The sequence below is a fragment of the Vidua chalybeata genome, chromosome 10 (genome assembly GCF_026979565.1).
Source record: "Vidua chalybeata isolate OUT-0048 chromosome 10, bVidCha1 merged haplotype, whole genome shotgun sequence".
Lineage (NCBI taxonomy): Eukaryota > Metazoa > Chordata > Aves > Passeriformes > Viduidae > Vidua > Vidua chalybeata.
The window spans coordinates 12,478,268-12,495,955 of NC_071539.1; the positions used below are offsets into that span (position 1 = coordinate 12,478,268).

Here is a 17,688-nt window from a genome sequence, read left to right on the forward strand (position 1 = left end):
AGTGCCAGTCGCACATCACCTGCAAGCCTGCGAGTGGGCAGCACTTTCCTGGTGCCTCTCATTCAGTGCTGGCTGCACAGGGAGGAGGCCCCTGAGCCCCGCCAGCCTCATAAATCACCAGGCACCCAGCACAGTAAACCTGACCTCCCTTGCAAGGGAAATATAAATCAGCTTTACTAGCAGCTTCTGAAACAAAAACTAAACCCACAAGACTGTAAAAATGCCTCTTTAAACATCCTGTGCCCTGAACAGACCATTGAAAGCCCTGTCAGGCTGGGGGAGAGCAAACAAACTTTCCAAGAGATGAGGGTTGATGAACTGAGAAAAGGCATTTCAGACTGAGCAGCTTCTTGCTGGCAGGCAGCACGACAGGGATATCTTTAGCTCACAGCAAAGACAGAGTAGGGAATCAGGAGGAGTGAATTAGCTGGCATTAATACCATCATTTGTATGCAGTGTACTTCAAAGTGTTCACACTGCAGACAGCACCAGACACACACAAAATTACCCAAGTCTGAGGGAGAGCCATGTAGAGCACATTTGCTGGAGCCCACAGAGTCATGATCAGTGAGCTTGGATGGGACCCTCAGGGCCACCACTACCCCACTGTTTAATGAGCTAGTGTGGGAAGGCCATTCCAGGAGCACAGGGGCAAGTCCAGAAAGGACAGAGGAAGTCTCAAGAAGCAGAGCAGAGGTAAAAGCTCCTGAGTAGAACCAAACTGGGACAGAACTCAGCGGGGGCACAGGGGGACTTGCATCTGCTCACATTTCAGCAACAGTGCACCTGAGATCCATGGCAGGAAGTTTGCAGGGAGTATTAGAGCTGGGCAGAGGCTCCAGATGCCAGGGAAGCTGCTGGTGCCAGCAGTGCTAGCCCTGGGAACAGGCACACATGTGGGAACAGGCCACCATTGCATTACATCCACAAACAGCTTTGAGAGGCTGGTCACCTCCTCCTGGGGCAGGTGTATGACCAGGCAGGGTCCTGGGGCTCCTTGCCACCACTGCCACCTGCAGCCTGCCATGCCCAGGGAGGACATCTGACCAGCCCAGGAAGGGAGGCTGCCATCACTGGTGTGTCAGGCCAGCCAGGCAGCTGGCAGGGAGAGCCCCAGCTCCCCCCAGGGAGGGACCAGCACTGGGAATGGACAATTAGGCTGCAGGAGCTCCAGTGAAGGGGTTTGGAGCCCAAGGACACAAAACCCTACTTGTGCAACCAAAGATTAGACAGCATGCTGGTTCCACGAGAGGCAACTGCACAAGGCAGGGGAGCAAAACAGCATCAGCTGAGCCAAGCCCCTTCTGCCAGTTGCCTTGTTTTCCTGCAGAATTCTTCTTGTTTCTGCACTTGATAACAGCAGAGGCACAATAAGGAAACTTAAGTAATCAGCAGCTGCTAATCAGCAAAGCTTTCCATAAGCTCCCTAAAGCCAAGGGGAAAGACTCAACAACTCCTCTCTGCTGATACTCAAGAGTACACAGCTACACCATGGACACACAGCACCTCTTTCTGCTGGCACCACAAGAGGAAGGGGGCTGTAAACACACATTGAACAGGCCTGCTTGCTCCTGTCTCACCTCTCCTACCATCTCAGGGTGTAAAGGCAGGGCCAGCTGCTATGTGACAAGGAGAACCTTCTGTCACTCATGCCAGTGGAGACTTGGATGTGGTCGTGGACTGATGAGTCCATCACTCTGCAGAAAGGAGCAGAATCCCAGGAGTACATCCCAAAAGTTTATTAACTTTGTATTTCAAATAGCACCGGATAACATCTCTGTGCAGAAGAGAAAGAAAGCCTGTGTTGCTGGAGGCAGCACAGCAGAGACCTACCTTTGGGCATGATGCGATGCATTGCAACTGACAGGAAGAAGATGGAGTCGCTGTAGTAGGTCCCCGATCCAGCGCTGAAGTGTTTCTGCATGGCCTCAACGATGGGAAACAGCTTTTCTGTCAGCTCATTCACATCATGGACGATTACCTGGCAGAGACACCAGAAACACCACTCAGCCGCTGCTTCTGGGGACAGGCCCAGCTCCAGCAGCTATCCAAGTAATGTGACTCCCCTGTGCAGGGAATAACGCACTCTGGCTCCATGTTGCAGAAGGCTGAATAAATTGTTTTTATCAAGTTAAATTATATTATATTAATACTATACTAGAATTATATCGTACTAAAAAGATACTAAAGAAAAACCTATGACTGTCTCCAGTCAGTCACAACACAGCTTTGACCCAATTGGCCAATCAATCCAAATAACCTGCACCAGTGTCCAATTAACAACTCACTCTTTGGTAAACAATCTCCGTAACACTTTCCACATGTGCCAAACAACAGGCACAGTGAATAGAGATAAAAAATGTTTTCTTCTTTTTCTGAGTTTTCTCACTGCGTCTCACAACTTCCGAGGAAAAATCCTGGGAGAGAGAATCATGTCTCTCTCTGTTCAGAGAATGTGAATACCACACAGCAGCCTTTGCCCAGCCCCCACCAGTATGGGGCAAGGGGGAGGTTGGTAAAGCACAAACAGTGCTGGTGGCACTGCAGCTGCACAAAGGGGCTGGCTGCCCTGGCCCCTGCACATCTTCTTGACACAAGAATAGGTCAAGTGCAGGGAAAGGAGAAGGACTTTAACAGCCATTTTGTAACTGTAAGGTGGGCAGAGACTGGAATCCCCTCACACAACCAAGTGTGCTCCATGTTTTGGGCTATTTCTCTGGTCTGTTCCCCCTGCCGGATGCAGACTAGATATATCTGGTTTCCCATGTGGAGGCAACAGTTTGCTCCAGGCTCTGGTGTGCTGCTGTTCAGAGCCAGGCCAGACCACATCACTTACCCTGAGGACCAAGGCTTGCTCTCTCCTACAGAAGCAGGCTGTGACAGGGCCAGGGATGCAGCCCAGATTTGCTGCTCCTCAGCCTGGCATGGAGGCAATCTCTGCAGCACATCCCGGCGGGGCTGCAGGGGGAAAGGGAGGACAGGCAGCAGCACGCCGATGAAAATCCAAACATCAGGAGCAGAGCAGAGCAACTTCTCTAGATAGATCTCAGCCTGCCTGTGCTGGAGTTTTGCTGGTGCTCAACCAGCACTGCTCTGCATCCCTCAGCTCTGCGGGAGCCCATGCACCAGCACGGGCCCTGGCATGCCTGCGCCAGCTGTGGCTACGTCCCAGAAACAGGAACAACCCCAAATGCACCTTGCCAGCTACTGACATTTTACAAGCTTACAATTTATTTTGGTCAAAGTCCAATGAACAGGAACTATCATGCAGCTCGTTATAGCCACAGAAGTATACAGGTCACTGAATCACACAAGATAATGAGAGGGATTTTCAGGATAATTAAGAGAGATGAGGGACATGACCCTGGTGCAGATAAGGGGGAGTGCAGGAACTTGAGTGTGGAGACTTGAGGTCATGCCGCCTTCTTCAGGTCAGGGAAAGCAGGAAAAGCCCTGCTGGAACTAAAGTACAGCAAGGACACGACATTGCAGCAGTACTTGAATTTTGTATGGGGAACCTATCGCCCTTGTTTGAGGGATACCAAGACACTTCCACAAGCTGGCACCGCCTTCACCAGGGAGCACAAACCACAATCTTTGTAGATCGCTTTCAAATGAAATTATTTCAATGGTTCTACAGTTTCACTTCTTTTCTCTACTAAAACTTCATCTGCTTAAGAGCAAGGGGCCCTGTACTATACACTTAAAACATGCAGGATAGAGCACTTGCTTTCTAATTTTTTTTTTTTTTAATTAAAAGAAAACCTAAAGCAAGCCAAATGCTTCGGAGGAGAAAGCGGCTTTGGAGCCTGTGCTGGTGCAATGACCATCCTCTCCATGGAGTGCACAAGGGGCTGCACTGATTGAGGCTGGTGCAGAGACTGAGGAAGTGAGCAGTCTGGAGCTTCTCCTTCCACAGCTTTTTGCAGAACACATTGCTCAGACCAACATGCTCTCACAGCAGAGCGGAGCTCGCTAGATGCAGGGTTGTGCTTGTGGCACCCACAGTACGCTGAACACGCTGAGGTGATTGGCCTGTCCTGGCACTGGCCAGGATGGCTGAGCCCATTGCAGGGCACTGCTGGAGGACAGGCAGAACTGAGGCCCTGTGGCCCCATCCTGGGGAAGGCACCCTAAACACCCACACTCAGCCCCTGACCCTTGCCATCAGCCGGGTGCCGCAGGAGCCCTCGTGCAGGCTCCGTGGCCAGCACGTCCCTCGGCGGGGCGGCCCCGCTGCTGCTGTCCCGGCTGCTGGGCTCGGAGCCAAGGCCTGCAGCCAAACAGCAGGAAAGACACAGAACAACCCGTACCAGGAAAGTGCATTGGGAGAGCTCGTCGGCAGCCACACCTGGCTTTGGATAGCACAGCACAGTCCCCAAGACACTGCACGGGAGGAAACTCTGTTACCATTAGGCAGCACCTCACCCCGGCCCTGCTGAGCTACATGGTTGGTTGTGCCATCCTGGTGACAGCGGCCGCACTGAGCAGGACAGCAGCCACCCCAGGTGACCAAACAAGCAAACCACCACTACTCTCCAAGTGCAAAGGAACTGAGAGCCTGTTCATGAAACTGAGCACCACCAGCACAGGGATGTGCGATGCTCTGCTCCCAGCCCAGCTTGGCAGGGGCAGATTTGGGGTCTGGCTGGGCTGGAGAAGCATGGAAGAGAAATACAGCACATGTAACCACCCTTCTGCATCCAGCAAAGGCAGCCTGAGGTGTGTACAGTACCTAGGAAAGGGGGAAAAATGCCAAACCAATTCCAGTCACCTCTAAAGTAAGCATACTGCCAAGCACCAGTGGACAAAAGTTATAGGAGAGATACTCCGGAAACTCCAGACACAGCATCCTCTGCCTTTCCACTCCTGCCAAAGAAAACAGGAAAAACATGTCTTTTGCCCACCCTTTTGTACTTCTGCAAAGCAAACTCCTGAGCAGCTGAATTTTGCTCCTACAGCCACAGGCCAGGCAGCCTCTCTGGGACTGTGAAGGCTTCTTCCCTCCTCACTGCTGACTTTAGCACAGCTTGTTGATCTGCTGCTAATTTTGTACTTCATTATTTATTTGTGTAACAGCTCTTACTAAATCCCTGTAGCTAAATCCAACCACGTTTGCTGAGGACATTAAGAAAAGTTCTAGGGGTTTCCTGTGCAAGCACAGTTTTATAAACACACATCCCACACTGATGACAGACCCTTTCTACTGATTCACTAGGAAAAAACAACCTGCATTTATTTTCCCTTTAACTTTCCCTCCTTCCCACGTCGATCATCCTCGCAGGTCTCCGTAAGCATGGCGTGATGGCACCCCAGTTACATCCAGCCCAGCAGCATCCTTCGTGGGGTTCATCTGAACAGGAAACCAGGATGAGCAGAGAGCCGAACACGCAGTTCGTGTTATTATGGCAGGGAAATGGAATCAATAAGAGATAGGAATCACGCAAGGAGTTGCAGCACACAGCCTGGAGTGGCAGGAAACGGGGCGAGCTGGTGCTCTGTGTAGGCACAGTGTCGGCCGAGGCTGGCCCGGGCTCGCTGCCGGACACCTCCCGCTGGCCGGGGGTCGGGAGAGGATACAGAGATCCCCCTGCCACCCGTGTGCTGTCACAAAGCCCCGGTAAGAGCCCACCGAGGCCCCGCACGGGCAGGACGGCCGCGGGCTGGGTCCTCCCTCCGCCTCCCGGCCGCAGACGCGGAGCACGAGCTCCCTCTGCCGCCGCCGCCCGGCTGCGCTCCCGGCTGCACATCTGGGGCACATCTGCACGGCCAGCGCGAGCGCTGACTGTGCACGCCCGGACAGCCCTGCCCTGCTGGGAGCGTCCAGTGCCTAAGCTGCTCCCAGACACCCAGCGCCTGCACCCCACAGCCCCTCTGCCCTCACTCTGCACACTGTGCCCGGGCTGCAGCCGGCTGCTGCAGTCTCCAGGACGCTTTGAAAGTTACTGAATCTGCCTAGGGAGAGAGAAAAGCTGCCCACAACCTCCCCAGGGGTTATGATCCATGTCTGACTCTGGGCTTCACTCTAATAGAAAAAGCCAACTGATCCCAGCTTTGCTAGGATGGGAAGGCAAGGGCAGCTCCAAAAGCTGGGCCTGAACCACTTCCTCATTAAGAAAAGGTAAAGTTCAGGGTGTTTTATCAGTCGAGCCTCAGTGGCTCCAGCTGCCTCCTGAGCACTTTATCAAGCCTTATATCTGAGCCTGTGCTAGGAAAACAGCGTAAGAACTAAGAGAGAGTTCTGCACACACCAGGAAGAGCAGGAAACAAGAGGATACAGATGGGTTACTCCTGGAGCTAGCTGAGCATCAGGATCAATCATCTTCAACATTTTAGCAGGAGCACCAGAAGTCCAAGCTAGGCATAAGTTTCCTACTGGTAAAAAAGAGGAATGGGGTATGCTACAACAAGAATAAAGAGGTGCTGTCACCTGCTGGCATTCCAGAAAGTAGTCCAGGACTGACAAGGCTGCATGCTTGAGAAGCAGAATAGCCTCTGCTCTGTACCTAAAAGCAGAGAAATGGACCAGTCCAAAACGCACTGCCAACCACAGGCTAGCCACTGAAACCAGGCTCTGCCAGGACAGAGAGAAGCAGCTGTCACACTGAGCAGATCTCAGTGGGAGCTCACCTGAAGCCTCCATGTCATGCTGCCTGCTTACACCTGGGAGACCAGTTCTGGTGCCAGACATACTCACCAAGCCATGAGCCAGGTTTCACTGTGACTCCACGGGCACCTACAGACAGGGGCCAATCCACAACAGACAAATCACTTCACGCTTCCAACTCCAACTCCCAGCCCGTGTTACTCTGGAGAAATGAGGCTGGCAAGGCTGCCTGCTGAGAAGTTTGTTCCCCAGAGGGGCAGATGGCAGTAAGGCAGCCTACACAAAGGGGTGATTGCAAGGGACGTGCACACCATAGTGGCATGGGGGTCCTCTCACTCCAGGAGACATAACACCACAAACCTGGATTGGGTTGTTGTACCACATCAGCACTGCACCATCACGGGGCAGTCAGTCCATCCTGCTGTGGAGTGCAAGAATCCTCCTGAGGGAGCTGTGCAGACCCTCCAGACAGCCAAGCACTGCTGCATAGTGTGGGTTTCCCATCATGGCTGCATGACCTGACTGAGGGCCAGCACTAAGAAAGGACTTGTTTAAAGAAAACCAGTGGTAGAATTATTTACCAGTTAAGTGTCTGTATGAAAACTGTTAAGGTTACACTTCTAGTTTCATTTTGGCAGAGTTCAGCTAATGTGAAATACAGGATTTATGAGCAATAAAAGTTACAGCAGGACTAGAGGACACTTCCAAGCAATGCTCTGCAGCAGCACCTCAGGACAGGAGAGTCAGGTTACCTGGAATCTCTGAACTTAACACCTCTCCAGTTTTCAGACACCTGTTTAATGTGAAGGAAAGCCAGACCTTGCATAAACTACACTGGTTGTGGATTTGGGAGGCAGAACCATTTTCATGAAGTAGGGACATTCGTATGTGGATGCACTAGAGCCCCTGCAGGCTCTCCATTCCTGCTCTCAAGAGCCACTAGTACCAGGGCTAGTACTAGTTCTCTCCTGATCGGGAACCCATCGAGATACAAGCACACGTGGTCCTCGTGTCGAGGTGCTGAAGCAGGACCAACAGGGCCTGCAGGAGGGCAGCACTGCTTAGAGCACCTGCTCCGCTCCAGGTGGTGTGCCGGACGTGCTCCCAGGCCACGCTGCTGCCCAGTCCCAGCTGAGAATCGCCGGGCTGCACCAGGACACCTCCCCACAGGCAGCAGCGGTGGGGACAAGAACAAGCCCCTCACGACTCCCGAGACTGGGGAGCAGGGGGCGCTCCTCCAGCAGAGTGGGAGCGAACCGCTCTGCTGGGAGCCGGCACGTGGGCCGCTGGTTGAGGGAGTTCCTTCCCGCCGGACTGCTGTTCCCAGCGTCCCGCGGGAAGAGCGCGCAGGACGCCCCGGCAGACCGCCCGCTCGCTCCCCGCGGGCCCGGCCCGCCCCTCGGCCCCCGCGCACCTGGTGGCGGAAGGCGGCGCCGCGCAGCAGGTCCCGCAGCAGCCCGAGGCCGATGTCGCGGCTGGCGCCCTCGGTGACGAGGTGGAGGTGCAGCACATCGGCGGCGCCCAGGCGGCCGTGCCGCACCAGCGAGCGCAACGCCGCCTGCGCCTTGTCGCGGAGCGCGGGGTTGCGCTCCGCCTTGGTGAACATGAACAGGAGGTGCAGCCCGCGGGGCCCCGGGCCGGCCGGGGCGGGCGGCGTGGCGCGCAGGCGGCGGGTGGCGCTGGAGAAGGTCTCGCCGCCGCCGCCCAGGTAGTAGAAGGCGCAGACGGCCACGGCCGCGGCCGCCGCGAGGGCCGCGGGCTGCGGGCAGCGCGGGCAGCCCCGGCGCGCCGAGCCCCGCAGCGCCGCCATGGCGGGGCGGCACCGCCCCCGGCACCGCCCGCCCCGCAGCGGGGCGGGGACGCGGCCGGGCCGGCCCTGCACAAAGACACGCTACACACACTGCAGTCAAGTTTTAGATACAAAGTCTACAGCCGTACATAACGCGAAGGAGGGCGGAGTATACAGTCTGTACAATTACAGCTTGGGGGTGGGGCCGGGAAGAGTTTTTTACTGCTGGAATGCTTAAAAAACACCGAGTACAGAGGAACGCGCGGAAAAAAAAAAAAAGTTCATTACTTCGGAGAAAGTAACGTCTCTGCTTGAGAAAACGATGATTTCTTGGCGATTTCTGTCAAAACATGGAAAACTTAGGCTCCTAGCAGAAAAGTGTGTGGAATTTTTCCTCCTCTATCATCTCCTTCCATGGGAAGAGAAACAAGAAAATACTGTATGCAGAAAGATAAAGCAAGCATATGAAAGGTTATATACCAAAGTGGTACACTCATCCTTTTCCCCAGTAGTGCCTCTCCAGAGTTGTCCCTGTTTTAAAACTGTGCCTCTCTGTAGAGCACGGGAGCAAGGCATGTTGGTTGTCAGACTGCACAAGCCATAAACTCCAGCTTGGGAAAAAGTGTCCATAATGAATGGGGCAGAGATTGTAGCCTGGAAAATTGATTCTCAAAATACTTTGTGTGTTGAAGAATCAGAATAATTAGCTAAGTCCTTCTGACACTGTAAAAATATCATGTCCTTTGTACTTACATATAATTATTTGCAGTTTCATCAAAGGGTCATTTCATAGTCACTGTGTTATTTGAGATTCTCAAGATGAAGCAGCAGAGGTAACGTCCACAATTTAAAACAGATGGCTGCAGAGAAGCACCGAAGTCCTGGAAACATGACATCAACCCTTGGCTTGTTCTAGTTCTCACCTTTTTAGTTAAGTACTACAAAGTTTATGCTCTATCTAGGAGACCTGGTAATTTGGACAACACGTGTACTGATGTCACAATGCAACACAAGAGAAACTTCCTCTTGTACAGGGATTTGCTGACAGCAGTTGGAAGGTCTGGTTGCATTTTCTAAAACTATTTCAGCTCAGTATACAAACAGGTAAAATATAAAACCCCCCAGAGTGAAAAATGCAGTATTAATACAGGATCCTTTAGCACTCTAACATTAAAAGCCACAAATGGTACAATCCATAATCTCAAAAATTAGTGGAAAGACTGCCACTGATATCAGCGACTTCCTGGATCAGGTCCTACTGGGCAGAGGGGCTGAAGTCCACAATGCACTAATGAGCACCTGGAACACACATCCATCTGATTGCAATGTGGGCTGTTTGTGAAGGCAAAGAAATACCTCTACAATCCAAATTCACCTTCATCCAAATTCATGTGAACAAATTCCACTGTATAACACAGATAGTGGCATAATTCAATATGATCATTCAGAAATTTAAGTTTGTATGCACTGTACTGACACTAACATAAAACATGAAACCTTATGAACAGTCAAAACAATTGATACTACTAATAAGCCACCAGAGACACTATTTTAATCAACATGCAATGGACGTACATTACACCTCTGAAATCAAGATAAATTAGAATGTAAGTTGAATTCCTCAACATTTGTTGTTCCAAGAGACTTTTGGAACACATAGCACAGATATTATACTATCCTTCAATGGGCTATCTAATATAGAAAATTACTAAAAATCTCTGTGAAGGATGGTTTTAAAATATGTTGGGAATCTTCTGCTTTGTCTCTCACTACTGTATTTCATACCTACAGAGAAACATGAACTGGAATTGAACCTTTCTATTGCCTGGTACAAAGTACAAAATGTTAACCCACAATGGAACCTTACTGTCTATTATTTCACTTAGATTCCCTTTGGAATAGAAATGGAAGTTTCCTAATATTACTGAGCAGAATATTAACATGAGTCAAAACTCAATATGGAATCCAGATCTTCAGAGCTGTGGTGATAATCACACTGCTGAGGGCTGAATCCTGTGAGTCACAGAGGCCCTGGAACACGGAGCCTGCCAGAGCCTGGTGAGACTGAGCCATCAAACTTAATGGTACATTCATTTCTGCTGATAAGCAACATGTTACCATTGCACCTGACCTGAAAAAGGCTTTAACTGAGTGCAGCTTATACTGGGCATCCTATCATACCCAAAAGGACAGGGGAACAAGGCTGAGGATCACAAGTGACACACCTACCCCCAAAGCCATTAAAACGCCAGTGCTCCTGACAAGTCACACCACCTGTCAGTCAGGTGGGATTCATCCTTTAGCACAGACAGACTGATACTGTTTCCCAGACAGATGAGAGTCAGGAACACAACACACGATGTGTAGAGCTACAGGGAAGCAATTTCTTAGTCTAGAGAAGTCAATCTGCAGAGATTTTGTGGCCAGGGAGGAAATCACCAGTGAGAATTTGAAATAAGTCTCTCAGATCTGTTCTCCAGCAGCCTGGACTGAGACAGCAATTATGCCACTAAGCTTTAGGCAGCTCTACATTCCAGCCAATCACACTACACACTGCCTACTAGCCAGGCTGGGAAAGACAAACATTTTAAAAAATCTACGTCTAAGGTGGATATTATGCAGTCATATTGTCACATTGTCCCATCTATATACCAGGAGTCTTACTTTCCCTAAGATCTACTAAAACACCCATTTGCTGGTAAATACTGCTGATTAGGAAGTATATTATAATTTCATAGGCAGCTATTTAAAAACCAGCTTACTAAAAATTACTGCTTACAGATGATATCCTTAAGTTTCTTATTCAGACTAAATGTGCACTTTAAATGGGCAGAATTTGCTTTTCCTACCATAATTAGACCACAGACAAAGCAAGAACTGTCTGGTAAGATCATTCTGCTTGGAAATAACATCCACTGGACAATTCTACAACACTACTAATTTTGTAACAATAATAATATGCAGACTATTACACATTTGATGCAAAATTATAAATGTTTGAAATACCTTCTTAAAACTTAACATGCCAGAAAGTTTAACTTTACCATAGTTTACAGATTTCAATTTGTTTTATCCCAGTTTTCTTATATTTCCACGAAGAAAAGCCAATTCATTTCCTAAATACACTTAAACAGCAGGTTAACATAATGCCACAGCTATTAGGATTACTGAAAACTGATTACTGAAAACTCACATTGATACTATGTCACCTAAAAACTCCATTTAGGTTGTCTCCATAGGGTAGACAAATAGAGGATAAAGAATTGCATCTGTTGATTTGAAATTTAGAAGGATTATTATCTAGGTATAAATAACCTGATATATAAGCATATATCTAGAGACACGATTTATACATGCACAAGGGCAGAGTGGGGCTCACTACTGCATAAAGCAAATTGTCTTGCTGCCCTCACAACACAGTTGCAGACTGTGATGATTCATTACTTGACAGAAATGTGCACTGAAATTCTAGTTTTTCTTGTGCTCACCTTAGTTTAGACAACACAAACATCCTTGTAAATTATACAAGGGCTACTGCTTCCTGATAGAAGGGATTGATTGCCCTAAACTTAAGAGTGGCTGCAAGACATGAGACTTCTATACTGAGCTTAGGGCCTGTACTGAGAACAGCAAAAAGTAGAAATAGCCTTTGTACAACTATTCTACACAAACTTTGTTGGCTCAATATTTACTTTCATGTCTCAAATTTCAAGTTTTCATGTCAAAATACTACAAACAAACCCCACATCATGTCCAAAAGGATTAAGTTTATTTTTCATGAAAGGTTCCACATGCTCATTTAGAAGGATACTTGCTGCACTGAAAGTTTAATTTAAGAGGAAAAGAAAAAAAAGGAAAATGGACTGCTCTTAGGAATTTGGTCCCCAGGATATATCCCTTTGTGACTGACCCGCAGTCACCAGCATAAAGGCCAGCCTGGTGCTAGAGCTTCCACTGTGAAAGAGCTTGCAGAAGAGCAGGAGTTATCACATCTGTTATGAACAGCCTACCTTTAACTGGAGTCACCACAGGAGCAAGAGCATCTGTTGAGCTACAGTCCCACAAATGGAAGGACAACTCAGTAACTCATTACCTAAATTCCCTTCCAAACAGTCCCAGAAAATGCAACCCAGACCTTCTTGTCAGAGGCACATTCTTTATGGCGACAGGGGGACAGAGGACAGTGGATGACCCTGGGTGGCAAAGCTGCTGTGACCACCCTGCGGTCGGAGCCCGCAGCGCTCCAGCCGTGCTCTGCCACCCCCGAGTGCGAGCTGCAAACGTGGGCGTGGAACAGGGGCTGCTTTGCACTCAGCTAGCAGGGACTCAGGGCTTTGAAGCATCTTCAGCTGCTGAGGTATATGTACTGTAGAACATAAACCAACTCATACACTTCCCCAGCTACCACAGTCTAAAGCTACATTGGAGTGGTCATTTTATCCAAACTATCTAACAAAATGCATACAATTCATTCTCAAAGTAAAAAAAGACTTGCACTACAAGCTTCAGGTTCTTTTCCTTCTTGACACTTAAGACTTCTGGGAATCTGACTGCTGGAAGCGGTTTAACTTCTCTGGATTATTTGATGCCATTTGAGAAAAGTCACGAAAAATGTCCTGATAAATTTCATCTCCTAGGTAGAAAAGAAAAGAGAAACAGTTTTAAGCATTTGTAATAGTCAACATCACCCACCATCTCACAAATGCCCTACTGTGCTATCAATTACTGCATAACACTTAATTAATGTATGAATACTGCTTCTAGATGGAGTGATGCTGATGTGAACTCTGAAGGACTGGTTACTTGCATGCATGTTCTGTAGAAGCAAATTAAACAAAGCCAAACTATACCTGAAATAGTACCTCACAGGCAGCCACACAGAGGAAAGTCCAGAGTTAGAAAAGAAAAGTTAAAGCACTTTAAAGCAACTTAAAAAGAAAAAATATTTATTAGCTGTTAAAGAATAAAATCCTTGTTTGGGGGCAAGGAAGTGCTAACCAAGATTTTCTACAGAAAAAAAGATTTACGGCATAAATCTTGGAAACAGAGATCAGAATTCTTACAGCCAAACAGAATTCTCCATGAAAGAAACAATCAGCAAGCAATAATATATATATTAAAAAAGCAAATGTAAGTAGATAAATTATTGTCCATAAATTATTTTTGTCTATTACTTCAGCAAAAATAAAATTTCTACATTCATTTCATCTACATCTTTCATTACATTTTTCAGTTTGATCCATAAGAACAATGATACTGCCCCTAAAAATCTTTTTTTTTTTTTTCAATCTTCACCCTTTGTGCTTAAACACAACCCTACTACTTGAACATATTCCAAAATATGTTCCTCCCCGTCTCTGTCTACACAGGAAAACACATTTAGTAGTGATTACTTCTCGAGTCATTGCCAAGTCATTTTTTTGCCACTTGACAATGGACATTTTTTTCATTAATTTTCACATTCTTTCATCTATTGGAGCATTTTGGGCCTTGAGCTCAAGTTCTGTTTTAAAACACTAACCATACCCTTTCATCTTCAAAAGGAATTAAATGCATGAAACATTGGGTTGGGCCAGGAGCTATGTAGCCACCCAAATTTTAGAGTCTTCCCAACACAGATGGCCACACAGGACACAAGATCCCAGCACTACTGTTTCTTGCTGACAGCTTGATTAATAGCATGACAAAGAAATCAACCCAAAATCTCTCTCACCGTGTACATCAAATATGAAGATTTTTTTTTTCTAACATGATTGTGGAAGAAAAGAATGTTTTTGCGCTTAAAAGTTCGCACTACTGGGAAAAGTTATGTTGTTTTGTTTTTCAATTTTTTAATGCACATTTGCAATGTTAAAACTATCATTCTTTTGGAGATGAGACTCCATTCTTTTAAAACCATTTTCACAAATAATAACTGATCTTCCAGAAATATTTAACAGGGCAGTAACACAATTCTTCCCAGACTTTAAAAGATGAATACATTCAATACTGCTTATTAGGAAAAGTCAGTTCTACAGAAATTCCCTTTTGGTTTTCAGATTTAATTTCAAGTACGGTGTCCCTGCCCATGGCAGGGGGGTTGGAACTAGATGATCTTTAAGGTCCCTTCCAACCCAAACCATTCAGTGATTCTGTGTTCTAAAGATGAAGCAGGCACATGACAGGTTTTATTGTAACAGCTTGTGAGAACTTCTTCCTCTGGGAGACCAGCACAGAATGGAGCTGTAACATTCACCAAAAGAATAGCTATGAAGGGCAAAAGCAGAATTAGGCTTCTGTGACAAAAGCAATTATGCTTTTAATACAGAAGTGGGTTCCACTGGTCAACAAGAACTGCAGTTCAAATTGCCACACTTGGTTCTTTCAAATTAAGTTGAAAGGAGAAAAAGCTATTTTTGCAAGATAGATTGTGGCTCTGGCTTTGTCTCTATTACATAACAAAAATATTACATACAAAAATAGACTAAAATAAAGTGCCCCTATAGTTTGTATGTTGCATTAATATGCTTGATACTGTAAACCTTATTATTTTAAAATTCTACTTTAAAATTGAATTCTGGAAGTTCCCTTTCCAAGCAATGTTTTCCCTAAAGTGCAGATTATATGTACAAAAATACTGTAACACTGCTTTACCATTTCACACCAGAGTAACTCAAAAGGCACACATCATACATTCAAGAAAAGGTAGGAAGAAAAAGTAGCAATGCTAATATCAAAGAGTTAGCAAGACATACTGTAGCACCAGGAGATGAGCACTCAAGTATTATACAGAAACAGTACTATGGTGTATATGGCTTCTACCACCAGAAATAATTTTTAAAAGCTGGTTTCAGCTAGTTCCCATTCCAGGAATGTTTTGGAAGACCAATTGTACCTTGCAAAGCAATATATTCATTCTCTCAGTAGCTCAAACCAGCCATATATATTTAAATTATAAATTTTGATGCCATTAGCTACATGAGCAATTGTTTATCAGCTGCTCTGCTAGAGCTGAGAAGTAGGCAGTTGGCTTCACTCTGATGACAACAAACTCATACAATAATATTTACCCTCACACAGCAAATATACAATTGTCTTGCAAATCCTTATTTTCTTCTAGAATCATAATTTTGGAACACTGGAGTTCTAAAGCAAGGGCAGTGCAGATAAGTTAACATGTATAAGCAGTGAAAAAGACCTGCATCCCTTAAAACCACAGAAAGGTGTGACACCTCATGATAGCAGACAGGTTCTGTGCTTACACTGACACAACCCTTCTATAGCAGACAAAAACATTCAAAACACTCAAATATTAACTCCAACTTCTAAAAGAAACTTCAACAAGTACCAGAGTGAAGGGGGCGGAGCTGTGCTATCCAGAGATACCGTAAGTTCTCTGGCTGAGACTCTGTGCTCCAGCTTGTTGCCTTAATTTCAGAAGTTATTCTAATGAAATCCCCCTGATTTTGTCAAACTCTGCCTGTTGTGGCAAATCTACTCTTGACTGTCAATCTCACCTTACCAGCTGTAAAGTAGCTGGATCAGATTGCATCAGCTGCCATCTCTAGATACTACTGCCCCAATGTGGCAACATCCCCCCTGCCCAATCCTCATGAGTCAGTGAAAAACACATGAGGGCTTTATAGGAGTAAACTGAGAGTACCCAGCACTCAACCCAAAAAATAAGGTTCACCTTTTACTTCTGCCAGGAACAGCAGGGTATTTTTAGCTGTCTAACTTCACAATCAAGTGTGCCTTCATTATTGGTACTTGCATGATATTAAATTACCTTCCTATGGAAGCAAATATCACATCAGAACACGGTGTAAATTAGATCTGAGTGCCTGAGAACAAAGTTGCACATATGCATTAAATATAATTTGTTACTTTCTTGCTGGAGCTGGCTCACGTATCTGCCAGCTTCTACTTTTTTTTTAACCAAACAAAAAGAAACTCTGCATACAAAAATACATACTTAAGAATGACTGCTTTGTTTCTTATCTTAACAAATAAAAACATTTAAAAATAAAATTTAAGTAATAATACTTTCCTGTTTTTGTTTGGAGGCATTTTGAAATATTTGATGTACATTTTTTACATTGGTGTGCAAGTGTTTTTTTTTTCTTAAAAAAGAAAAAGCAGACCATTCTACAGGAAGGAGAATGGTGTCCTGGAATAAGATGAACTCTTCAACAGTCTCTAAGGAAGCTGAGTCAGAAAGCTGCTACTAAATAATGTCAGGTAAATCCTAACATGACACAAATGTCAATGGAACAGCAATAGGAGAAAACTGTGGACAGCTACTAGCAAAATAGGGTGGTCATGGCTGTAGTAACACACTGCTATAATGATGCTCTTTAAACAGTCTCCTTTTAGGTTCCCTAAGTCCTCTGACAAAGTCACACCACTGAATTTCAATGAAGCTTTAGTGCTGGTTTATAAAAAACATTATTATATGAAGCAATCTTAAATTTCCCTCAGACACTAAGAATCTAATTGTAAACTAATAAATTCCTGTATACACTTCTTATACTGCATTTCAGTGTGGTTATTAGAAGAGTATTGACCTGGCTGCCCATAGAGTCCTTCTGATTCACGCATTTCTTCATTCATCCTTGCTAAACGCAACCTGCCATTCAGAAAACAAAAGGAACAACGTCATCTTTAAAGCACAAAAAAGACTACAATGCAAGACCTGCAACACTCTCATGAATCTCACATCAAAGAGGTCATCTACAGATAGAGAATTTTGATTTTTCTTTTGTTTTTCCGTTTTTATGTACAGGATTTTTGATATTTCTTTTATTTTTAACTTGAAACAGAATAGCAAAATCTAAGTTAGAGTCAGAAAACAGAATGTACAACTTACAGTGTTACAATATCTGCATTTGCAGCTTCCACTGCTATACTCAATGGATCTTTCCCATCTTCATCAGTGGCATGCTGGTTCGCTCCTCGTTTTAGGAATAAGCACACTTGTCTGTTTAGAAAAAAAACATTGAAGAATATTTTTGACAATAAAGGAAAAAAGCTAATAAAGTCAAGCTAGATACAATGTATTTAGCATAAATTATCAAAAGTCTCATATATATCAAAATAGTGCAGTTCATCTAGAACATGTTAACAGCATAGTAAGCAAACCATTTCTTTAACCCCCATGAGAAAACACATGTGTTTTGCTAGTGGATGAGACTGCTAAATCAAAATATTATTTCCTCTCTCACAACCAGAGCTAAAGAAAAACTTGTATCACCTGAAATAGTACTAAAATGTCAGAATATCTGGGGCCATGAAGAATCTTCCCATGAACAAC

At 45.9% G+C, this 17,688-nt stretch overlaps 2 protein-coding genes across 8 annotated transcripts in view; both read right to left on the minus strand.

The window, feature by feature from the left end:
* The window catches only part of XXYLT1 (xyloside xylosyltransferase 1), a 33,223-nt gene extending 24,806 nt beyond the window's left edge, over positions 1 to 8,417 (minus strand). Inside the window, exons 1-2 of one of the 2 annotated variants that reach the window (XM_053951226.1) lie at positions 8,022 to 8,417; positions 1,834 to 1,981 (exon numbers count right to left, since the gene is read on the minus strand). In XM_053951226.1, the coding sequence (XP_053807201.1) occupies positions 1,834 to 1,981; positions 8,022 to 8,417 (544 nt within the window). Of the gene's footprint in view, positions 1 to 1,833; positions 1,982 to 2,836; positions 2,963 to 8,021 lie in introns of those variants that run through there. The other variant, XM_053951227.1, reaches the window with a different exon arrangement.
* The window catches only part of ACAP2 (ArfGAP with coiled-coil, ankyrin repeat and PH domains 2), a 71,075-nt gene continuing 55,220 nt past the window's right edge, over positions 1,834 to 17,688 (minus strand). For 5 of the 6 annotated variants that reach the window (XM_053951223.1, XM_053951224.1, XM_053951222.1 and 2 more), the window contains 3 exons: positions 17,245 to 17,355; positions 16,943 to 17,004; positions 8,514 to 13,029 (listed from right to left, as the gene is read on the minus strand). In XM_053951223.1, coding sequence (XP_053807198.1) covers positions 12,926 to 13,029; positions 16,943 to 17,004; positions 17,245 to 17,355 — 277 coding nt within the window. In that variant the 3' untranslated portion in view covers positions 8,514 to 12,925. Of the gene's footprint in view, positions 1,982 to 8,513; positions 13,030 to 16,942; positions 17,005 to 17,244; positions 17,356 to 17,688 lie in introns of those variants that run through there. The other variant, XR_008432501.1, reaches the window with a different exon arrangement.